Genomic DNA, 15,889 nt, shown 5'->3' on the forward strand with positions numbered 1-15,889 from the left:
ATTTCCTGTCCCTTCATTCCAGCCACTGAACATTTATGGAGCACCTAGTAAGTGCTTTCAGATGTAGAAGATGAAAGGATGAATGAGAGAGGGTCCCTGCTTGGCCTCAAGGGCCTTCTCAACCAGTGGGGGAGCTCATATCCCAGGAGAGTCCAAGGGTTCATATTCCCTCCTACCTGTTCTTTGCCCTGCTCACCCTCTCAGCACTGCGGTCCTCCTCCTCTCCCTCCTTGGACCTTGGCCTTGTTTCTCTCCTCTTTCTCAGCTTCTCACTTCCATGGATGCCCATTCAATTCTATTGTAAAAGAACTGAGTAGGGTTTAAAAATTTTATTTTGCCATTTATTACAATGGAAACTATTCATGATCAGAGATAGAACATACTGGACAGTTTGAAGAGTATTTCTGAACACTTTGTGCAGCCACCACTTCTAATTTTTACCTTAACATCTGTACCCTGTGAGATTCTTTCATCCACCAAATATTTATGGAGCTTCTACCATGGGCCAGGCACTTTTCTTGCATTAGGGATAGAGCAACCAACAAAGCAAAGCCTCTGTCCACATAGACTTACATTCTAAAGTGGAGGCAGACCAATAAACAAAGTGCTGTATGATATGATGGCTGCTGGTATGATAAATGCTATGTAGAGGAATGAAGCCAGGTAAGGGGTTAGAGATTACTGGCAGAGAGTGGGGTGCTGTGATAGATGAGGTCGTTAGGAAAGTCCTCTCGGAAAACAGTGGGAGAAGGAGTCAGGCAGTTAAATGAGGAGAGAGCCTTGCAAGGCAGAAAGGATAGAAAGTACAAAGATCCTGAGGCCAGAGCTACTTGATGTGCGTGAGAATCAGCAAGGAGGACAATGTGATTAGAGAAGAGCAGGAACCAGGAGGAGGCATAGGAGATGAGGCAGGGCCTTGTAGGCCATTACCAAGACTTTGGTTTTTATTTTGAGTGAGAAGGGAAAACTATTGGAGGGTTTTGAGTAGGGGAGTGAAGTGATCTAACTTTTGTTTTAAAGGATTCCTGCGCCTACTCTGGGGACTATATACACTATAGGAAGAGAAGAGATGGAAGCCAAGTGATTAGTTGCAACAGTCTGTCAGAAAGGAGGGCTGGGAGCAGGGTGGTAGTGGTAGAAGTAACAAGAAGTGATTCAATCTGGGATATATTTTAAAAGAGCCAACAGAATATGTTGGCCCTAAGGTCCTCGCCCCGACTCATTTGTCAACTATTTGAATAATAACATTCAAAGTAGAAAAATAAAACCATTTTAAAAACACAAGTGTTCATTGTTAAGCAAAGAATAATACCCAGTAGTCAAGGAACACTAACATTAGGACATGAAATAGAGTCAAAGATAGGATGCTAAATTTTGCAGAACTTTTTACACTTTGCTATTTACAAAAATAATTTTAAACAAAGGGATAGAGGTACACAATATTATTTTCCAACTAAAGAAGAATCCCTGTTTAAATATTGTTTTGTCATGAAAGACAGGACTCCTATATATATGGAATCCAAAAAAAAAATGGTTCTGACGAACCTAGGGGCAGGACAGGAATAAAGACGAAGATGTAGAGAATGGACTTGAGGACACGGGGAGGGGGAAGGGTAAGCTGGGACGAAGTGAGAGAGTGGCATGGACATATATACACTACCAAATGTCAAATAGATAGCTAGTGGGAAGCAGCCGCATAGCACAGGGAGATCAGCTCGGTGCTTTGTGACCACCTAGAGGGGTGGGATAGGGAGGGTGGGAGGGAGACGCAAGAGGGAGGGGATATGGTGATATATGTATACATATAGCTGATTCACTTTGTTATACAGCAGCAACTAACACAACACTGTAAAGCAATTATAGTCCAATAAAGATGTTAAAGAAAAAAAAAGGACAGGACCCCTGAGGGTCTTTCATAACTCTTAAAGGATGTGACTCCCATGGTGCAGCCAGCATTGCTAATAGTTCTTTGGTGAGGGAGATTTAAATAAGCAAAGAAATGTGTTAAAACCACGCAAACGGAATCTGGTGGCCACAGACCCACCAAAAACACTTTGTATGAGTCGGCTGGGTTGAAGGGTGGTTGATCCTTTAAACTTGAGCAGGTTGAGCCTCTCAGAGATGGGTCTTTAGCGCTCGCTCGGTCCTGGCTAAGGCCGGGCCCACATCCAAGACTGGGTCTCTGCCCACCGCCTTTATTCAGCGGCCTGGAGGCCTACACGCCCGCAGCCCGTGACCCAGCCCGCGCCACCCCGGCCCCGCCCCTGCCTTCCCGGGCGCCCGCCCCCCTCTGACCGGGCGGCGCCGGCGCGCCGGCCGTCAGAGCGGCTGTGTGGGCGGAGCTTGCGTAGCCGCCGGGACCCCTGCGCGCACCGCCTCTCGCCCCTAGCCACCGCGCGCCTCCGCGGACACGCACTTCCTGCGAGGCCTCCGTGCGCACCTTAGGCGAGCCGAACCGAGCTGAACCCTGCCCTGCACTTGCGAGCTGTTCGCCATGGTGGACGAGCTGGTGCTGCTGCTGCATGCGCTCCTGATGCGGCACCGCGCCTTGAGCATCGAGAACAGCCAGCTCATGGAACAGCTGCGGCTGCTGGTGTGCGAGAGGGCCACCCTACTGCGCCAGGTACGTCCGCCGAGCTGTCCGGTGCCCTTCCCCGAAACGTTTGACGGCGAGAGCTCCCGGCTCCCCGAGTTTATCGTGCAGACGGCGTCTTACATGCTCGTCAACGAGAACCGATTCTGCAACGACGCCATGAAGGTGGCATTCCTAATCAGCCTGCTCACCGGGGAAGCCGAGGAGTGGGTGGTGCCCTACATTGAGATGGACAGCCCCATCCTAGGTGATTACCGGGCCTTCCTCGATGAGATGAAACAGTGTTTTGGCTGGGATGACGACGAAGAAGACGACGACGAAGATGAAGAAGATGATTACTAGGCCCGGAGACCCTCGGGCCTAGGGGGGAGGGCCCTGCACGCCGCCACCTCCCCCCTCCGCGCCCTGCCCCGCCCGGAGCCGCCGCGCTCCCCTAGCGCTCCGATCCCCTTCCCTACCCCTGCCTCTGGTTGTCTTCCTCGTCCCCGCCTCCTCCCCGTAGTGCTTGTCTTTGTTCCGGGGATAGTGCTCCAGTTACCTGCTGCTGAGGCTGGGGCCTCTCTCTGAAGTGCGCTGCCTCCCACTCCGGCCAGCCCCAGGACCCTCTCCTGCTAACTTGAACTGTGTTCTGAGCCCCAACTCTAGGCCAGGCCCCTGTCACAAACTGGTCAGACTACGCACAGCTGTGCCGCACAGCCCTGCCAACTGTCAGGCCTACATCTTGCCCAGAGACCTACGCTGCCACCTAAGCACTCTCCACCACATTACAGCGACAGACCAGGCCTTTGGAGATAAGGAGCAACCTAGAAGATGCCTTAGTTGGCTGCACCTCCTGGGACACTGATTTGGACTGCTCGCCAACCTCCCCCAAGGGGCTAATCTTTCAAGCTGGTTAGTTCCCTGCTAACGCCCAGGGTCTTCTCCTGCCCCGCCAGATTGCTGCAGGAGCCTGTTGTTCCTGGCAGCCAAATTGTTGACATTTCTCCTATGCACCAGTTTTGCACAACTGTCATTTATCTTTCAAAATTGCAGCAATCCCACAGATGTGTGCATTTGGACGAAAATACTGAAAACAAAACAATACAAACAAAAGCAGGCACTCAGCCCAGCTCCTCAGTACTACCTGGAAAAAGCATTTGCATTCTTTTCAATAAATATCAAGCACTACGAAAAAAGAGTGTCTTTTAATGGTTAAGGGCTGTCATTGGCCTCTGCCACTCACCCTGACTCCCATATTCTCATTGATATCAGGGAACCTAGTTCAATCCCAGTATTCCCCACTGTCATGTGTAGGCTACAGAGGACAGCTAACATAGGGCTTTATGGGGAATCTGGTACTCCCCTCACCAAAGCGTTTCTTACAGCCCTGGTGAAGGAGTGTCCTCTGGGGCTTCCAAGATGACATGGGTAAGGGGTGGCTGAGCAGGTGGCAGGCACACCATCCCAAACTGGGACACTTTTGAGAGAGCTTAAGGGGGACACTTAATAATTAGACTGGGACAGCAGGCATAAATCAGGACACACAATATTCCTGTCTTCCTGAGCTTTTGGGTTCTTCCTCAACACGGCAAGTTCTGCCCCTTAACCCTTAGTGCCTGTGGGGTGCTATTGAGTTCAGGCTTCATTTAACAACGTAGCACATTGTTTTAATACCCCTTTTAGGTGCTTGAGCTAACATTAAATCCTAGATCCTGGGTAAATGCACCCATAATAAACAGAGCCTGATTTGAACATTTCATCTTCCTTGGGCAGACACCCTTAGAATCCCCACCCATCCATGTGCCCCAGATTCCTGCCTGTAGAAATTGACAAGATGCCTGGCTATCTCCTGAACTAGATCTTATACTGCTATCTGAGCTATGCTGAGATTTCTTTGTGGGCCTGGAGGGCTCGGAGGCACTAAGGGAGTGGGGTGAGTGCTGAGAAGAATCTGCATACCTTTGTGAGGCAATTACCCCAGGTTAAGTCACTGAAATGTTAAATCAGGGAAGCTTGGTTAGGGGATTTGTGGGGCCTATCTCTGCCAGCCAGGAACTGTCAGGAGGATTTGGGAGGTTCTGAGTTCTCATTCTTATCTCTGTCTGCCCCCATGTCTTTATTGTACCATGTCTGGAGCCAGCTCTACCTAGCCTAGCCAGCTCTAGGTTCTAATTAGAACCTCTAATTAATTTAGGTAATAAATTTTCTTGTTGTTTAAGACCTTCTGAGGCTGGGTATTCTTTTATTTGTATTGTGAGGTAAACCTCACATTGTGGGTTAAATGAGATACTGGTCATCATACCGGGTACTTCAGAGGTGTGGATTCAATGAGATAACACCCATGAGGTATTTTGAACTGTCCCTGCTGCGTGGTGAGCACTCAGTAAACATGGGCTCTTACTCCCAGGCCTGGGAACTGAAGCATCATTCCAGAAACAGGTCTCTTGCTATGACCTTGGCCTTAGGAAAATGTCAGGAGTCAATAGGAGCAGAGCGGACTCAGGAAGAGTGGAAATGAGAGCATGCCAAGACCTCATTTACTCTTTGGGATCTGACATGAAGTCAGATAGAAAGCTGGTTTACTAAGTGAACAGGCAAAGTCCAGAGCAGGAGTCATTTTTCCAGTCTAGGAAAGTTGTTTCTGGAGGGTGGGACAGGGGTAGATATGATGTAGCAAAGGAGGTTGAGGTCCATACTGGGGGTGGATCTGGGGAAGTAGTGGGCAAGTGCTGAAAGCTAGGTGAGACCCAGTGAGACCAAAAATCAGTCATTCAAAATAATCAGTGGTCCAGGTAGACTTAGAGGAGTTAGAGATATGGTGGTCAAAGAAAAGTGGTTCTTGTCCTCATGGTCATTCCAGTTTGTCGCTTTTACGGTGCCTTGGGCCAGAATTGGGATGATACCTTGCTACAGGTAAGGTCCAGAAAGAGAATCTAGACTGTGATTAGATTTGAGAGTGACCTTTCCAAGGTGAAAGTTGAAGGCATGAATAGATGAGATCTACTCCCCACCACCAAACCAAGTGTGTGCATGCTCTGCGCAGAAGGAAGGGGTCTCTGGTCAGTGAAGATGCCAACGCAGCACCTGAGTAGCACTCATGACAGCTAGGCCAAGAGCTTCTGGAATCTGAAACGTACATGTCCTGGGCTTGTATGCATGTGCCTGAGCTGCCTCAGTGTGTGTGTGTGTGTGTGTGTGTGTGAGTGTGTGTGTTAATGTCCTTCATGTATCATGGAAGAGCGGGTTATGCTGTGAGCTGCAGAGAAGGACAGTGTTAAGAATCTGGCTACCTTGGCAGATTCTGCAATAAAAGCACAGATATTGGCAAGGGCTTTACCACCACGGGAGGAATTCATGATAGTGTGATAGTGGCATAAGGCACAACAGAAGAGAATTGGAGAAGTAAATAAGCATATCTGAAGATAAAATCACCACTCAGATGAAAACTATTAAAAGTAGGTGAAAATGTTGAAATAGCAAATATGAACTTCAGACTCCTGAATTCCCATCACACTGGACTTGAAACGGTCACTGAAATTGTGCTATTAATGAAATGAAATTAATCATATTGAAGGTCATAATCATTTAATCCTATTAAATCTTCCAATGTATGTTTGGATTTCTCTAATCACTTGAATAGGTAAGTAGTGCCATCCATTTAATTCTGTGTTGCTGTGTTTTGCCAGATGATATATTAAGCTAGAGGTACATGATGCACATTGTGTTTGGTTATTTTCTGCTATTACAACATAGTGAAAACCTCAGCAATTTGGAAGTAGAGGGAGATGTCTTGTTAAGATCAGTGGAATATTTATTTTTTAACAAATGAATTTAAACAATTTTTAAAGTTCTTAAAGCACTTAAAGCTAATGAAAGGGTATCAGTTCAAGGTCCTGAGAATGTTTTCTTTGATGGATGATCAGTGTGGGGTAATTGTATGAAGTATATATATTATTTGCTTTGAAATAATGAATTTTGCTAAAGTAGCATTAAAAGTGTCGGGTAGTTTGCATTACTCAGTAGTTCAAGTATATTCCCTACAGTCTTATGTCCACTTAGTCCTAAAGGTAGATACAATCAACTATGTTTGGTGTCCTTCGACAGTGCTGGTGACCCCCTACTTCTTACTTCTGATCATCCCCCTTGCATTTTTTTCCCTCCTGTCTGAAATGCCTCTGTTAGGATTTGTTCCTTTATCTTCAAATATTCTATTGTCCAGAGACTTTAAAAAAAAAACAAACAATGCAGTTAGCCTGTGATGGGGAATAGCTTGCTTGAAGTAATTATGAACAGCATAGCAAGATTTGTTAGAGGAGCAAAAGCCCTGCCCGGGATTAGTTGGGTGGGGGAGCGGTGGTGAGATGCTGCAACATTTGTGTACCTCCTGGTATCAGAGCTACGATCAATAACAAATTAGTTTTTCTTATGATTATATCCACAATATTTTCATACCTTCTCTTCCCCCGCTCTAAATGACAAAGGATTTCATGCACAGAATTGCAATAATATAATTCTGTTTTAGCCAAGGTCCCTGTACAGTCAGTTCAAATGACCATTCAGTTCAGAGTCAACCAGTCAGCTCAAGATAAAAAACTGTCACAAGACTGTTTATATGCCTCATTTAAAATTGTTACTTAAAAAAATATCATACCAGTAAAAGAATGCAAAGGGAATTATATTTCAGTGGTAACTGAAGTAATTGGGATATTTCTGATTTATTTGTTCTCTAGACACAGATAATTGCACTGCCATACAGGACTTTTAGAACTGCTCATTTGAATGTACACAATTAAATTTTTAACATGTTCATAAGTAGGGAGAATAATATAATGAGTCCCCATAGACCCATCTCCAGATTCAAAACTTACCAACATTTTTGCTTCACCTATCCCTTTTCTTATAATTTTTATGGAATATTTAAAATCAAATCCCAGATATCATATTAATTCACCCTTTAATATTTCAGTATGTTTCTCTTAACAGATAAGGCTTTAAAAACAATCCATAATATCATCATCGTATGTACTAAAATACAATGACTCCATAATATTTAATACTCAATCCATATTCAAATATCCCCAGGGTCTTAAAATTGTGTTTTTAATTATTTGTTTGAATTAGGTTTCAAAAATGTTGACACACTGCATTTGGTTTATATATCTCTAAAACCTTCTTTTAACTAAAAACAATTGCCCTCCATCCTTTTTCCCCTACAAATTACTTGTTGAGGAAACCAGGTCATTTGTCCTATGGAATTTCCTATATTCTGGATTTGCTTACTCTTTTCATATCCTTGCCCAAGTTTCTCTTGGGTTTTGGTGTTTCTTTCTCAATATTTTAGAGGCTTTTTATTTATTAGGGATCTGTGATATTTGTTGCAAATATTTATTTATTTATTTATTTATTTTTTGGCCATGCCGTGCGGCATGTGGGGTCTTAGTTCCCAGACCAGGGATTGAACCTGCGCCCCCTGCAGTGGAAGCACAGAGTCCTAACCACTGGACTGCCAGGGAGATCCCTTATGTTGCAAATATTTATGCCCAGTCTATCATTGGCCTTTTTATTTTCTTTATGATATTGATATTTCAGGCTGTTGTGAAAATGTTTAATATATTTCCATTTTTTCCAGTATCCTCCCATTTCTGTGCTCCCCAATTTATTTGTTTATATTCTTTCTCTTAGTGTTTATACCTTTAAATCGTGTATATACCTCTATTATTTTTCAGATACGAGTGATCTATTTTGACTCTCAGCCATGAAAGATGAGGAGCTCAACATATACACTAATAGTATTTCCCTATCAGCTTTGTAAGTTACATTGTTTCTGTGTTGTCAGTGTTTGTAACAGTTACATGTTTTTCTCTGGTGAACGTAATCCCCACATGTGTTTTAACTTTAATATATCAGACAAATGAATTTAATAATAACTACCTTGTCCAATTTTCATTCAATGTTTTTTTGTTAGCTAGTTTCTTTTTCCATTTTTAGTTGTTTCTTCAAAAGGAAAGAAAACCCCGTAAAACTCCTGGGAACTATATCGTCTGAGGTTTTGATGGTGAATGACAGTTTTGTTATGGGTAGAGTTTCTTTTCTTTCATTGCTCCACTATCTTTTTAGCATTGAATGTTATTTTGTAGAAGTCTGAGGCCATCCTAATATTTTTCATCCATAACTGATTTGATACTTTTGTTGATTTCTCAGAGAATTTTTTTCTTTATATTTCAACAGGATATATCTAATTGTTATTCATTTTTTGTCATTTTTTTGTGGAACCTGGTGTGACCATTTAACATGTAGATTCGAGACCTGATTGCCTTCTGCAAAGTTTTCATAATTATTTCTTTAAATATGTATAATATATACTGATATTTATTTATGTTGACTCTCCTTTACCTGGCCTCTATATTTTAAATTTTCTCAGACTTTTTTTAATGTTTTCTTCATTTCCATTTTATTCTCTTTTATCAATCCTGTTCTCTCTGCCCTTTACAATGATTTCAGAAGTATCTGTCATTCTTCGTGTTGTTTCTAGTTTGGCTTCATTTCGGTGACAGTTTTGTTGTTTCCCACTTCTTTGCCAAGTGCTGCCAGCTCATGCTTTAGCTTCTATTGACTCGTGCATATTCCTGAATCACGTATTTCTTATTTGTTCTCTTGTTGTGCAGCTATGGATCCTTTATATTTTTTAAGTTGATGGCAGTGTGCTATGTTATGATATGATGGTGATATAAGTCACATCTCTTTCTTGGCAGTATTTTTCTAGAGAGTGTTATTTGCCACTTTTTTCCTGTTCCTTCCCTCCTATGGGAGTGCTTCTAGGAACCTTTCAGTATCTTGCCTCCTTCCTAGTAATGCTGCTCTTCCTCAGTAAAGAAGTTACAAGTCAGCCTTTCTTGTCTCTTTCAGTCCAGTCCCAACAGCATTTTCTCTGGTAGAAATAACTCAATGTTAGTGACTTGTACATTGCATACTTCCCATTTTCCTGAAAGGAGACAGATCTGACTCCCCACTCCCTTTTTTAAACATTTCGATAGCACTCTCATGTTTTCATTGTACCTGAATGTACCTAGATGATTTCCGACATTATTTTCAGAGTCAACGTTCTGTACTTTCTGTATTTGCCCCTGCTGCTCAGTAGTTCTGATGTCTTAATCGCCTGGGATAATCTGTATCCTTGAGAAGCGTTGAGTTAACCTTTGAGAGGGACTGAATAAGATTCAGCTCTGGGGGTGGAAGAACCTGAAAAGTAAAAAATGAAATATTAATGACTTAGAATACTTTCTCACTACAGCTGTGTGTGTGTTTCAAAAAGTAAGATCAATTTTATTCTCAATTTTTGGAACAACTTTTTATCCTCCTGTGTAACAAGAAGAAAAATGAAATGGTTTTAGTCATCTGTGGAGAAGAGGTACCACATATGTAGGAGATCCCATCAATATGTATATGGGAAAAAAGAAAAAAATCTGTTGTTCATTGGAATAAAAAGTAAGGAGGGTGAAATTAGTATCAGAAAATGGGCCTTAGAAGAGATAGAAAAGCACATATGGAAAGTTCGGCTTGTTGTGAGTTGAGAATGGATTGTTCCTTGCACAAAGTTTGAGTTCAGTGAGAATGTGTTGGGGATCAGGAAGGCTGGTTCCTGTTGTGGCTTTGCCTTAGATTTGCTCTGCGAAGCCCAGACAGCTTACTTGACTTCTCTGATTCTAAACTTCTATACCTGTATCATGGGAATAATTATATCTTAGGACTAGTATAAGAAAAAACTGCCTAGTATCTTATCTGGTAGTCAATAAATGTTAACACCATTCTTCTTTTCTTCAATAGATATTATTTAGTAAAATAAGAATGTAAGATTGGCTGTTATGGTAGTCTTGTGGGTTTTGGTAGAAAGACACTGATATTGGGGGATTTGGAGTGTCAGGAGGAAATGTGGTCAACACGTTAAAGTGTTGGATATTAAGAATGTATATTAAGAATTAATTGACATGTGAACAACATTTGACACTTTAAAAGTCACTTTCATATTCAGTTTCTTATTTGGGACTCACGCCAACTCAGTGAAGAGATATTTTTATTTACATTTTACAAATTGGGATATATTTTTATTTACATTTTACAAATTGGGATATTAAGTCTCTGAGATGCTCCAGGACTTGTCCATGATAAAAATGTCAGAATCTGGGCCAGAATTCTCACCCCAAGTCCAGTGCTCTTTTTACAGTTTCCTGCTGCCTTTTGGAAGTAATGCCTTGTTCAGGTTGCCTATCTCCCATGGACCTTCGTTTCCTCGTTTATAATCTCAAGCATTTTCATTAGTGGGCCACTCTGCAGGTTTTTCTCTCATTTAATAACAAAGTAGCCCTTAAAATGAGCAACTGTCACTGTCTGCTCCAACTCTGAACCTCTATAATTTTATCTCCATTTTGCACAAACGCTGGAGTACTTAGAGGAAACAGTATGAGATTTGAGAAGGATGCTGGGATTGCTCATTTTTTTAAAGCAACCTCCCCCCAAAATCCCCCCAAAACCTAAATGTCCATCAAAGGAGATAGACTTAAACAATGATAAAGTACATCCCTATATGAGCTACTTCACAGAGGTAAAAATAATATTTTCTTTGTATTTTTGAGGGGAAGTTCCGATAGGAATTCTTAAGCATAAAAGTAATTCATAAATACATGTAGAGTATGATGATATTTACAAATACTTTAAAACCTATATGTGTATGCATGTGTGTACGTGTAGACATATATGTACAAAAGGCAAAAAGAACAGAAAGATAAATGCCAAAATTTTAACAATGTTTACACTAGACGGGAGTAGTATGAAAGAAAATTTTTGCTCTTTTACTCTGTATTGCGCAGATTTATTACAATGAGTACTAATGTAATTTAAAACATAGAATCAGTACTTATTCTGGATAGGTTTTGGTGAAAATGAAAAACAACTGTTGGTACCATTATAAAATAGTTCTCTTTTGGAAACAGTAATTCATGTTGTAGGAACCATAAACTTATTCACAGTTTGTTATAAAATAAACATAATTGGTTTTATAAATCTGTTATGTTACTTCAATTCTTCTAAACAATTGATAATAAAACTCTGTTTTATCAGTGAAAACAAACTATACTCAAACTATTATTTCAGTAGTAAGTCTGGTCAGTGCAGTTAGAAATAGGTCATTCCCATAATACCTCTTCATTGTGTCCCTTTCTTTTTGGCAGTGATTTCCTTAGTAAAACCCTCATTGCTTGCCAGGTTTATTTGAATGGACTCCTAGATGACTTTTCTTCTTATGGGCTCTCTTCCTTCTAATCTGCTCTTTTCATTGCTGTTAGTGTTGTTTTTTTGAAACATAAACCTTACCACTTTTTTCTATTCAAAATCCTTCTGTGATCCCCATATCTTCAGAAAGTACTTAAATTCCATAACATAACATTTATGTCTGGATTACTCTTTTTAAAAATTATCTTTTTATTGAGTTATAATTGGGCTGTCTTTTTATTGTTGAGCTATAAGAGTTCCTTATGTATTCTGGATACTAGACCTAATTATTATTGGATGTATGATTTACAAATATTTTCTCCCATTTGATGGGTTGCCTTTTCACTTTTTGGATAGTATCCTTTGATGAACAAATGTGTTTAATTTTGATTAAGTCCAATTTATATATTTTCTCTTTGGTTAGTTGTGCTTTTGCTGTCCTATTTAAGAAACCATTTCCTAACCCAGAGTCACAACAATTAACACCTACGTTTTCATAGTTTTTATGTTTTACCTCTATGTTTTCATCATTCTCAGAGTTTTAAGTTTTAGATGTTTCATTTTGGCCTTTGGTCCATTGTGAGTTAATTTTTATATATGGTGTGAGGTAGTGGTTTAAATTAATTCTTTTGCATGTGGCTTTCCAGTGTCCCAGCACCATTTGTTGAAAGGAATATTATTTTAACCCCATTGAATTGTCTTGGAACCCTTATCAAAAATCAGTTGTCCATAGATGTATAGGTTTATTTCTGCAATCTCAATTCTTTTCTATTGAGCTATGTATCTATACTTGTGCCAGTATCAAACTGTCTTGATTACAGTAGTTTTGTAGTAAATTTTGAAATTGAAGAGCATGAGTTCTCCAACTTTTTTCTTTCAACAGTTTTTGGCTATCCTGGGCCCCTTGCATTTTAGTATGAACCTTAGGCTCAGATTGTGCATTTCTTCAAAAAAGAGAATTGGCGTTTGATAGGGATTGTACTGAATCTGTATTAATTTGGGGTATATTGCCATCTTAATAATAAGTCTTCTACTCAGTGAACATGGGATATCTTTCCATTTATTTAGGTCTTCTTTAATATGTTACAGTGATGTTTTATTATTTTTATTATATGTCTTCCACTTATTTTGTTAAGTTTATTTCTTAGTTTCTTATTCTTTTTGCTATTATTCTAAATTGAATTAAAAAAATTTTTTTCAGGTTGTTTGTTGTTAGTGTATAGAAATACAGTTGACCCTCGAACAACATGGGTTTGAACTGCATGGGTCCACTTATACATGGATTTTTTTCAGTAAATATGTACTACAGTACTACAATATCTGAACTTGGTTGAGTCTGTGGGTGTGGAACCATGCATACAGAGGCCCGACTATAAAGTTATAAACAGATTTTCGACTGCTTAGAGGTTGACCCCCCCAACCATCGCATTGTTCAAGGATCAATTGTACACTTGATTTTTGTTTATTGATATCATACAAATACAACCTTGGTGTACTTGTTTATTAGCTCTAATATTTTGCTTTGTGGATTGCTTAGGATTCCCTATATCCTGGATCATGTCATCTGGAAATAGATAGTTTTACTTCTTCCTTTCCAATCTGGATGCATTTTATTTCTTGTCTTTCTTTCTTTTTATCCTTCATACCTTCATTTTTGCTTTATTTCTCTGGCTAGAGCCTCTAGTACAATATTGAATTGAAGTGGCATGAGCAGACATCCTTTTCTTGATCTTAGAGGGAACGCTTTCATTCTTTCACTATTAAGTATGAGGTTAGCTGTGGGCTTTTCATAGATGCCCTTTATCAAGTTGAGAAAATTGCCTTCTACTCCTAGTTTGTTGAGTGTTTTTTTATCTTGAAAGGATGTTGGATTTTGTCAAGTGCTCTTTCTATGTTTATTGGGATGATCATGTGGTTTCTGTTTTTTTCTTTTATTCTGTTAATATTGACTGATTTTTATATGTTGAATCAACCTTGCCTTCCTGGAAAAAAATCACATTTGGTCATGTAATATAATCCTTTTTACATGTTGCTAGGTTTGGTTTGCTAGTATTTTGTTGAGGATTTTTGTCTATATTCATCAGGAATAATGACGTGTAATTTTTTTCTTGTGACCCCTTTTTCTGGTTTTGGTTTAAGTTGGGAAGTTTTCTAAGTTAGGCCTCATAAAATAAGTTAGGAAGTTTTCTGCATCCATTGCTTTGCACTTGCTTTTTTCACTTAATTGTAAATTCAGAAGTAACTCTGTCAACTCAGAGTTACCTTCCTCATTTTTGTGCAGCAGCATAATTAACTCTGTGGATTTGCCGTAGTTATTCAGAATTCTCCTATGTATGGTCCTATGTACGGGAAATATTTTGTTATTACAAAATTAAGATTCACCATTAATAACAATGTGCATATTTTGTTTTATATTTGTGGAGATATACCTTTACAGTAGGTGCCTAGGAAAAGGATTGCTAGATCAAAGGGTAAGAACATACGTAGTTCGTTAGATATTCCTAAATTCCCTCCCAAAATGGTTTTGGCATTTTACACACCCACCAGAAATGGATGAGACTGCCTGTTGTCCTGTAGCATTATCAGGATAAGGGCTATTTTGAATTTTTGACTATCTGATAGATATTTTTTAATGGTATCTCAGTGTAGTTTTAATTTGTACATCTCTGATTGTGAGTGACGTATTTTTTTATATGTTGAGGGCTGTTTTAATTTCTCTTTTCTATAGATTATCTGTTCATATATTTTGACCATTTTTTTCTATCTTGTTTTTCTCCTTTTTCTCTCATTATTTAAAAGCTCTTTATGTACTTGGGGAATAGCCCTTTGTTTATAAGTCGCATGGATTTTATTCCAGTTTTTCATTTGTCTTTTACCTTTTATGGTATTTATTTATTTTTATTCCAAAATTTCACATTCTTATGTAGACAGAATCATTAGTCTTTTATTGCTTCTAGATTTTGAGTTATATTTAGAAGACTTTCTTTCCCCATATCCAGTTATACAGGAATCTCCCTCAATGTTTTCTTTTAATATTTCTGTGGATTCAATTTTTGAACATTTACATTTCTGTTCTATTTGATGTTTATTATGGTGTATGATGTATCCAATTTAATTTTTTTTGCAAATGGCTCTTATTCTCAGTTATGTGATATGATTATCATATACTACATTTCCATGTGACCTTGTGTCTATCTGTGGATTTTCTTTGTGTTTTCCAGATATTATATTATGTGCAAAACTTCTTTTCCAATTCTCAAACCTCCAATCATTTTCTCTTGTCATGAAATTGTACTGAAGGTAGTGGAAATCCTTCCCTTGTTCTTCTCCTTAGTGACAATGTTCCTAAATGTTTCTGTATCCACATATATATAAAAACATATATATTTGTGTTGTGTGTGTGTATGTGTGAGAGAGAGTGGGAGAGAGTTACATAACAGTGCTAAATTTTGTGCAGCCTGTTTTCAGTATCTATGGAGAATATCTTGTTTTTGTTTACTTAGATTTATTAAAATGGTGGATAATGAATTTTTTAATATAAAACCATCCCTGCATTTCTGGAACAAATCCCATTTGGTCATAACATCTCTTTATTTTTATTTATTTATTTATTTTTATTTTTAAATTTTTGGCTGCACCATGCTGCTTGTGGGATCTTAGTTCCCTGACCAGGGATTGAACCTGGGCCCCTGGCAATGTAAGCACCAAGTCCAAACCACTGGACTGCCAGGGAATTCCCATATCTCTTTATTTTGAATGTGTAGTTGGAATCTGCTTGCTAATATAATTCAAAATCTTTCATTGATATTCATGAGTTTGGTCTGTAGTTTTCCTATTTGTGTTTTTATCAGGTTAATGTATCAATATTATACTTCCTTCATTAACAAAGTGAAAGTTTTCCTTTTACTACACTCTGGAACAATTTAAGTAACAGTAAGATATTCATATACAGTTTCAATTAAAAATCTATTTGAACGAATTAGTCACTGCAAAGTTAGTGCATCAGAATTCTCCAGTGGCAAAAAATAAGTGATATTTGAAAGTACTCTGTTT

The 15,889-nt window shown here is 39.3% G+C and overlaps 1 protein-coding gene and 1 non-coding gene across 2 annotated transcripts; one reads left to right on the forward strand and one right to left on the reverse strand.

Moving 5' to 3' along the window:
- The first annotated feature begins 2,343 nt into the window (after positions 1-2,343).
- Positions 2,344-4,790, forward strand: LDOC1 (LDOC1 regulator of NFKB signaling). The gene has a single exon (XM_007173005.2). It carries the CDS (start codon positions 2,495-2,497, stop codon positions 2,933-2,935), a length of 441 nt encoding a protein of 146 aa, XP_007173067.1. The 5' UTR covers positions 2,344-2,494; the 3' UTR covers positions 2,936-4,790.
- Positions 4,791-15,496: 10,706 nt separating this feature from the next.
- TRNAV-UAC (transfer RNA valine (anticodon UAC)) lies at positions 15,497-15,569 on the reverse strand. The gene has a single exon. It is a non-coding gene; the product is annotated as a tRNA-Val (tRNA).
- Between the last annotated feature and the right edge of the window lie 320 nt (positions 15,570-15,889).

The sequence above is a fragment of the Balaenoptera acutorostrata genome, chromosome X (genome assembly GCF_949987535.1).
Source record: "Balaenoptera acutorostrata chromosome X, mBalAcu1.1, whole genome shotgun sequence".
NCBI classification, from domain to species: domain Eukaryota; kingdom Metazoa; phylum Chordata; class Mammalia; order Artiodactyla; family Balaenopteridae; genus Balaenoptera; species Balaenoptera acutorostrata.

Coding starts and splice junctions, on each gene's coding strand:
- LDOC1 (XM_007173005.2), top strand. CDS start 2,495: ATGGTGGACGAGCTGGTGCTGCTGCTGCATGCGCTCCTGATGCGGCAC.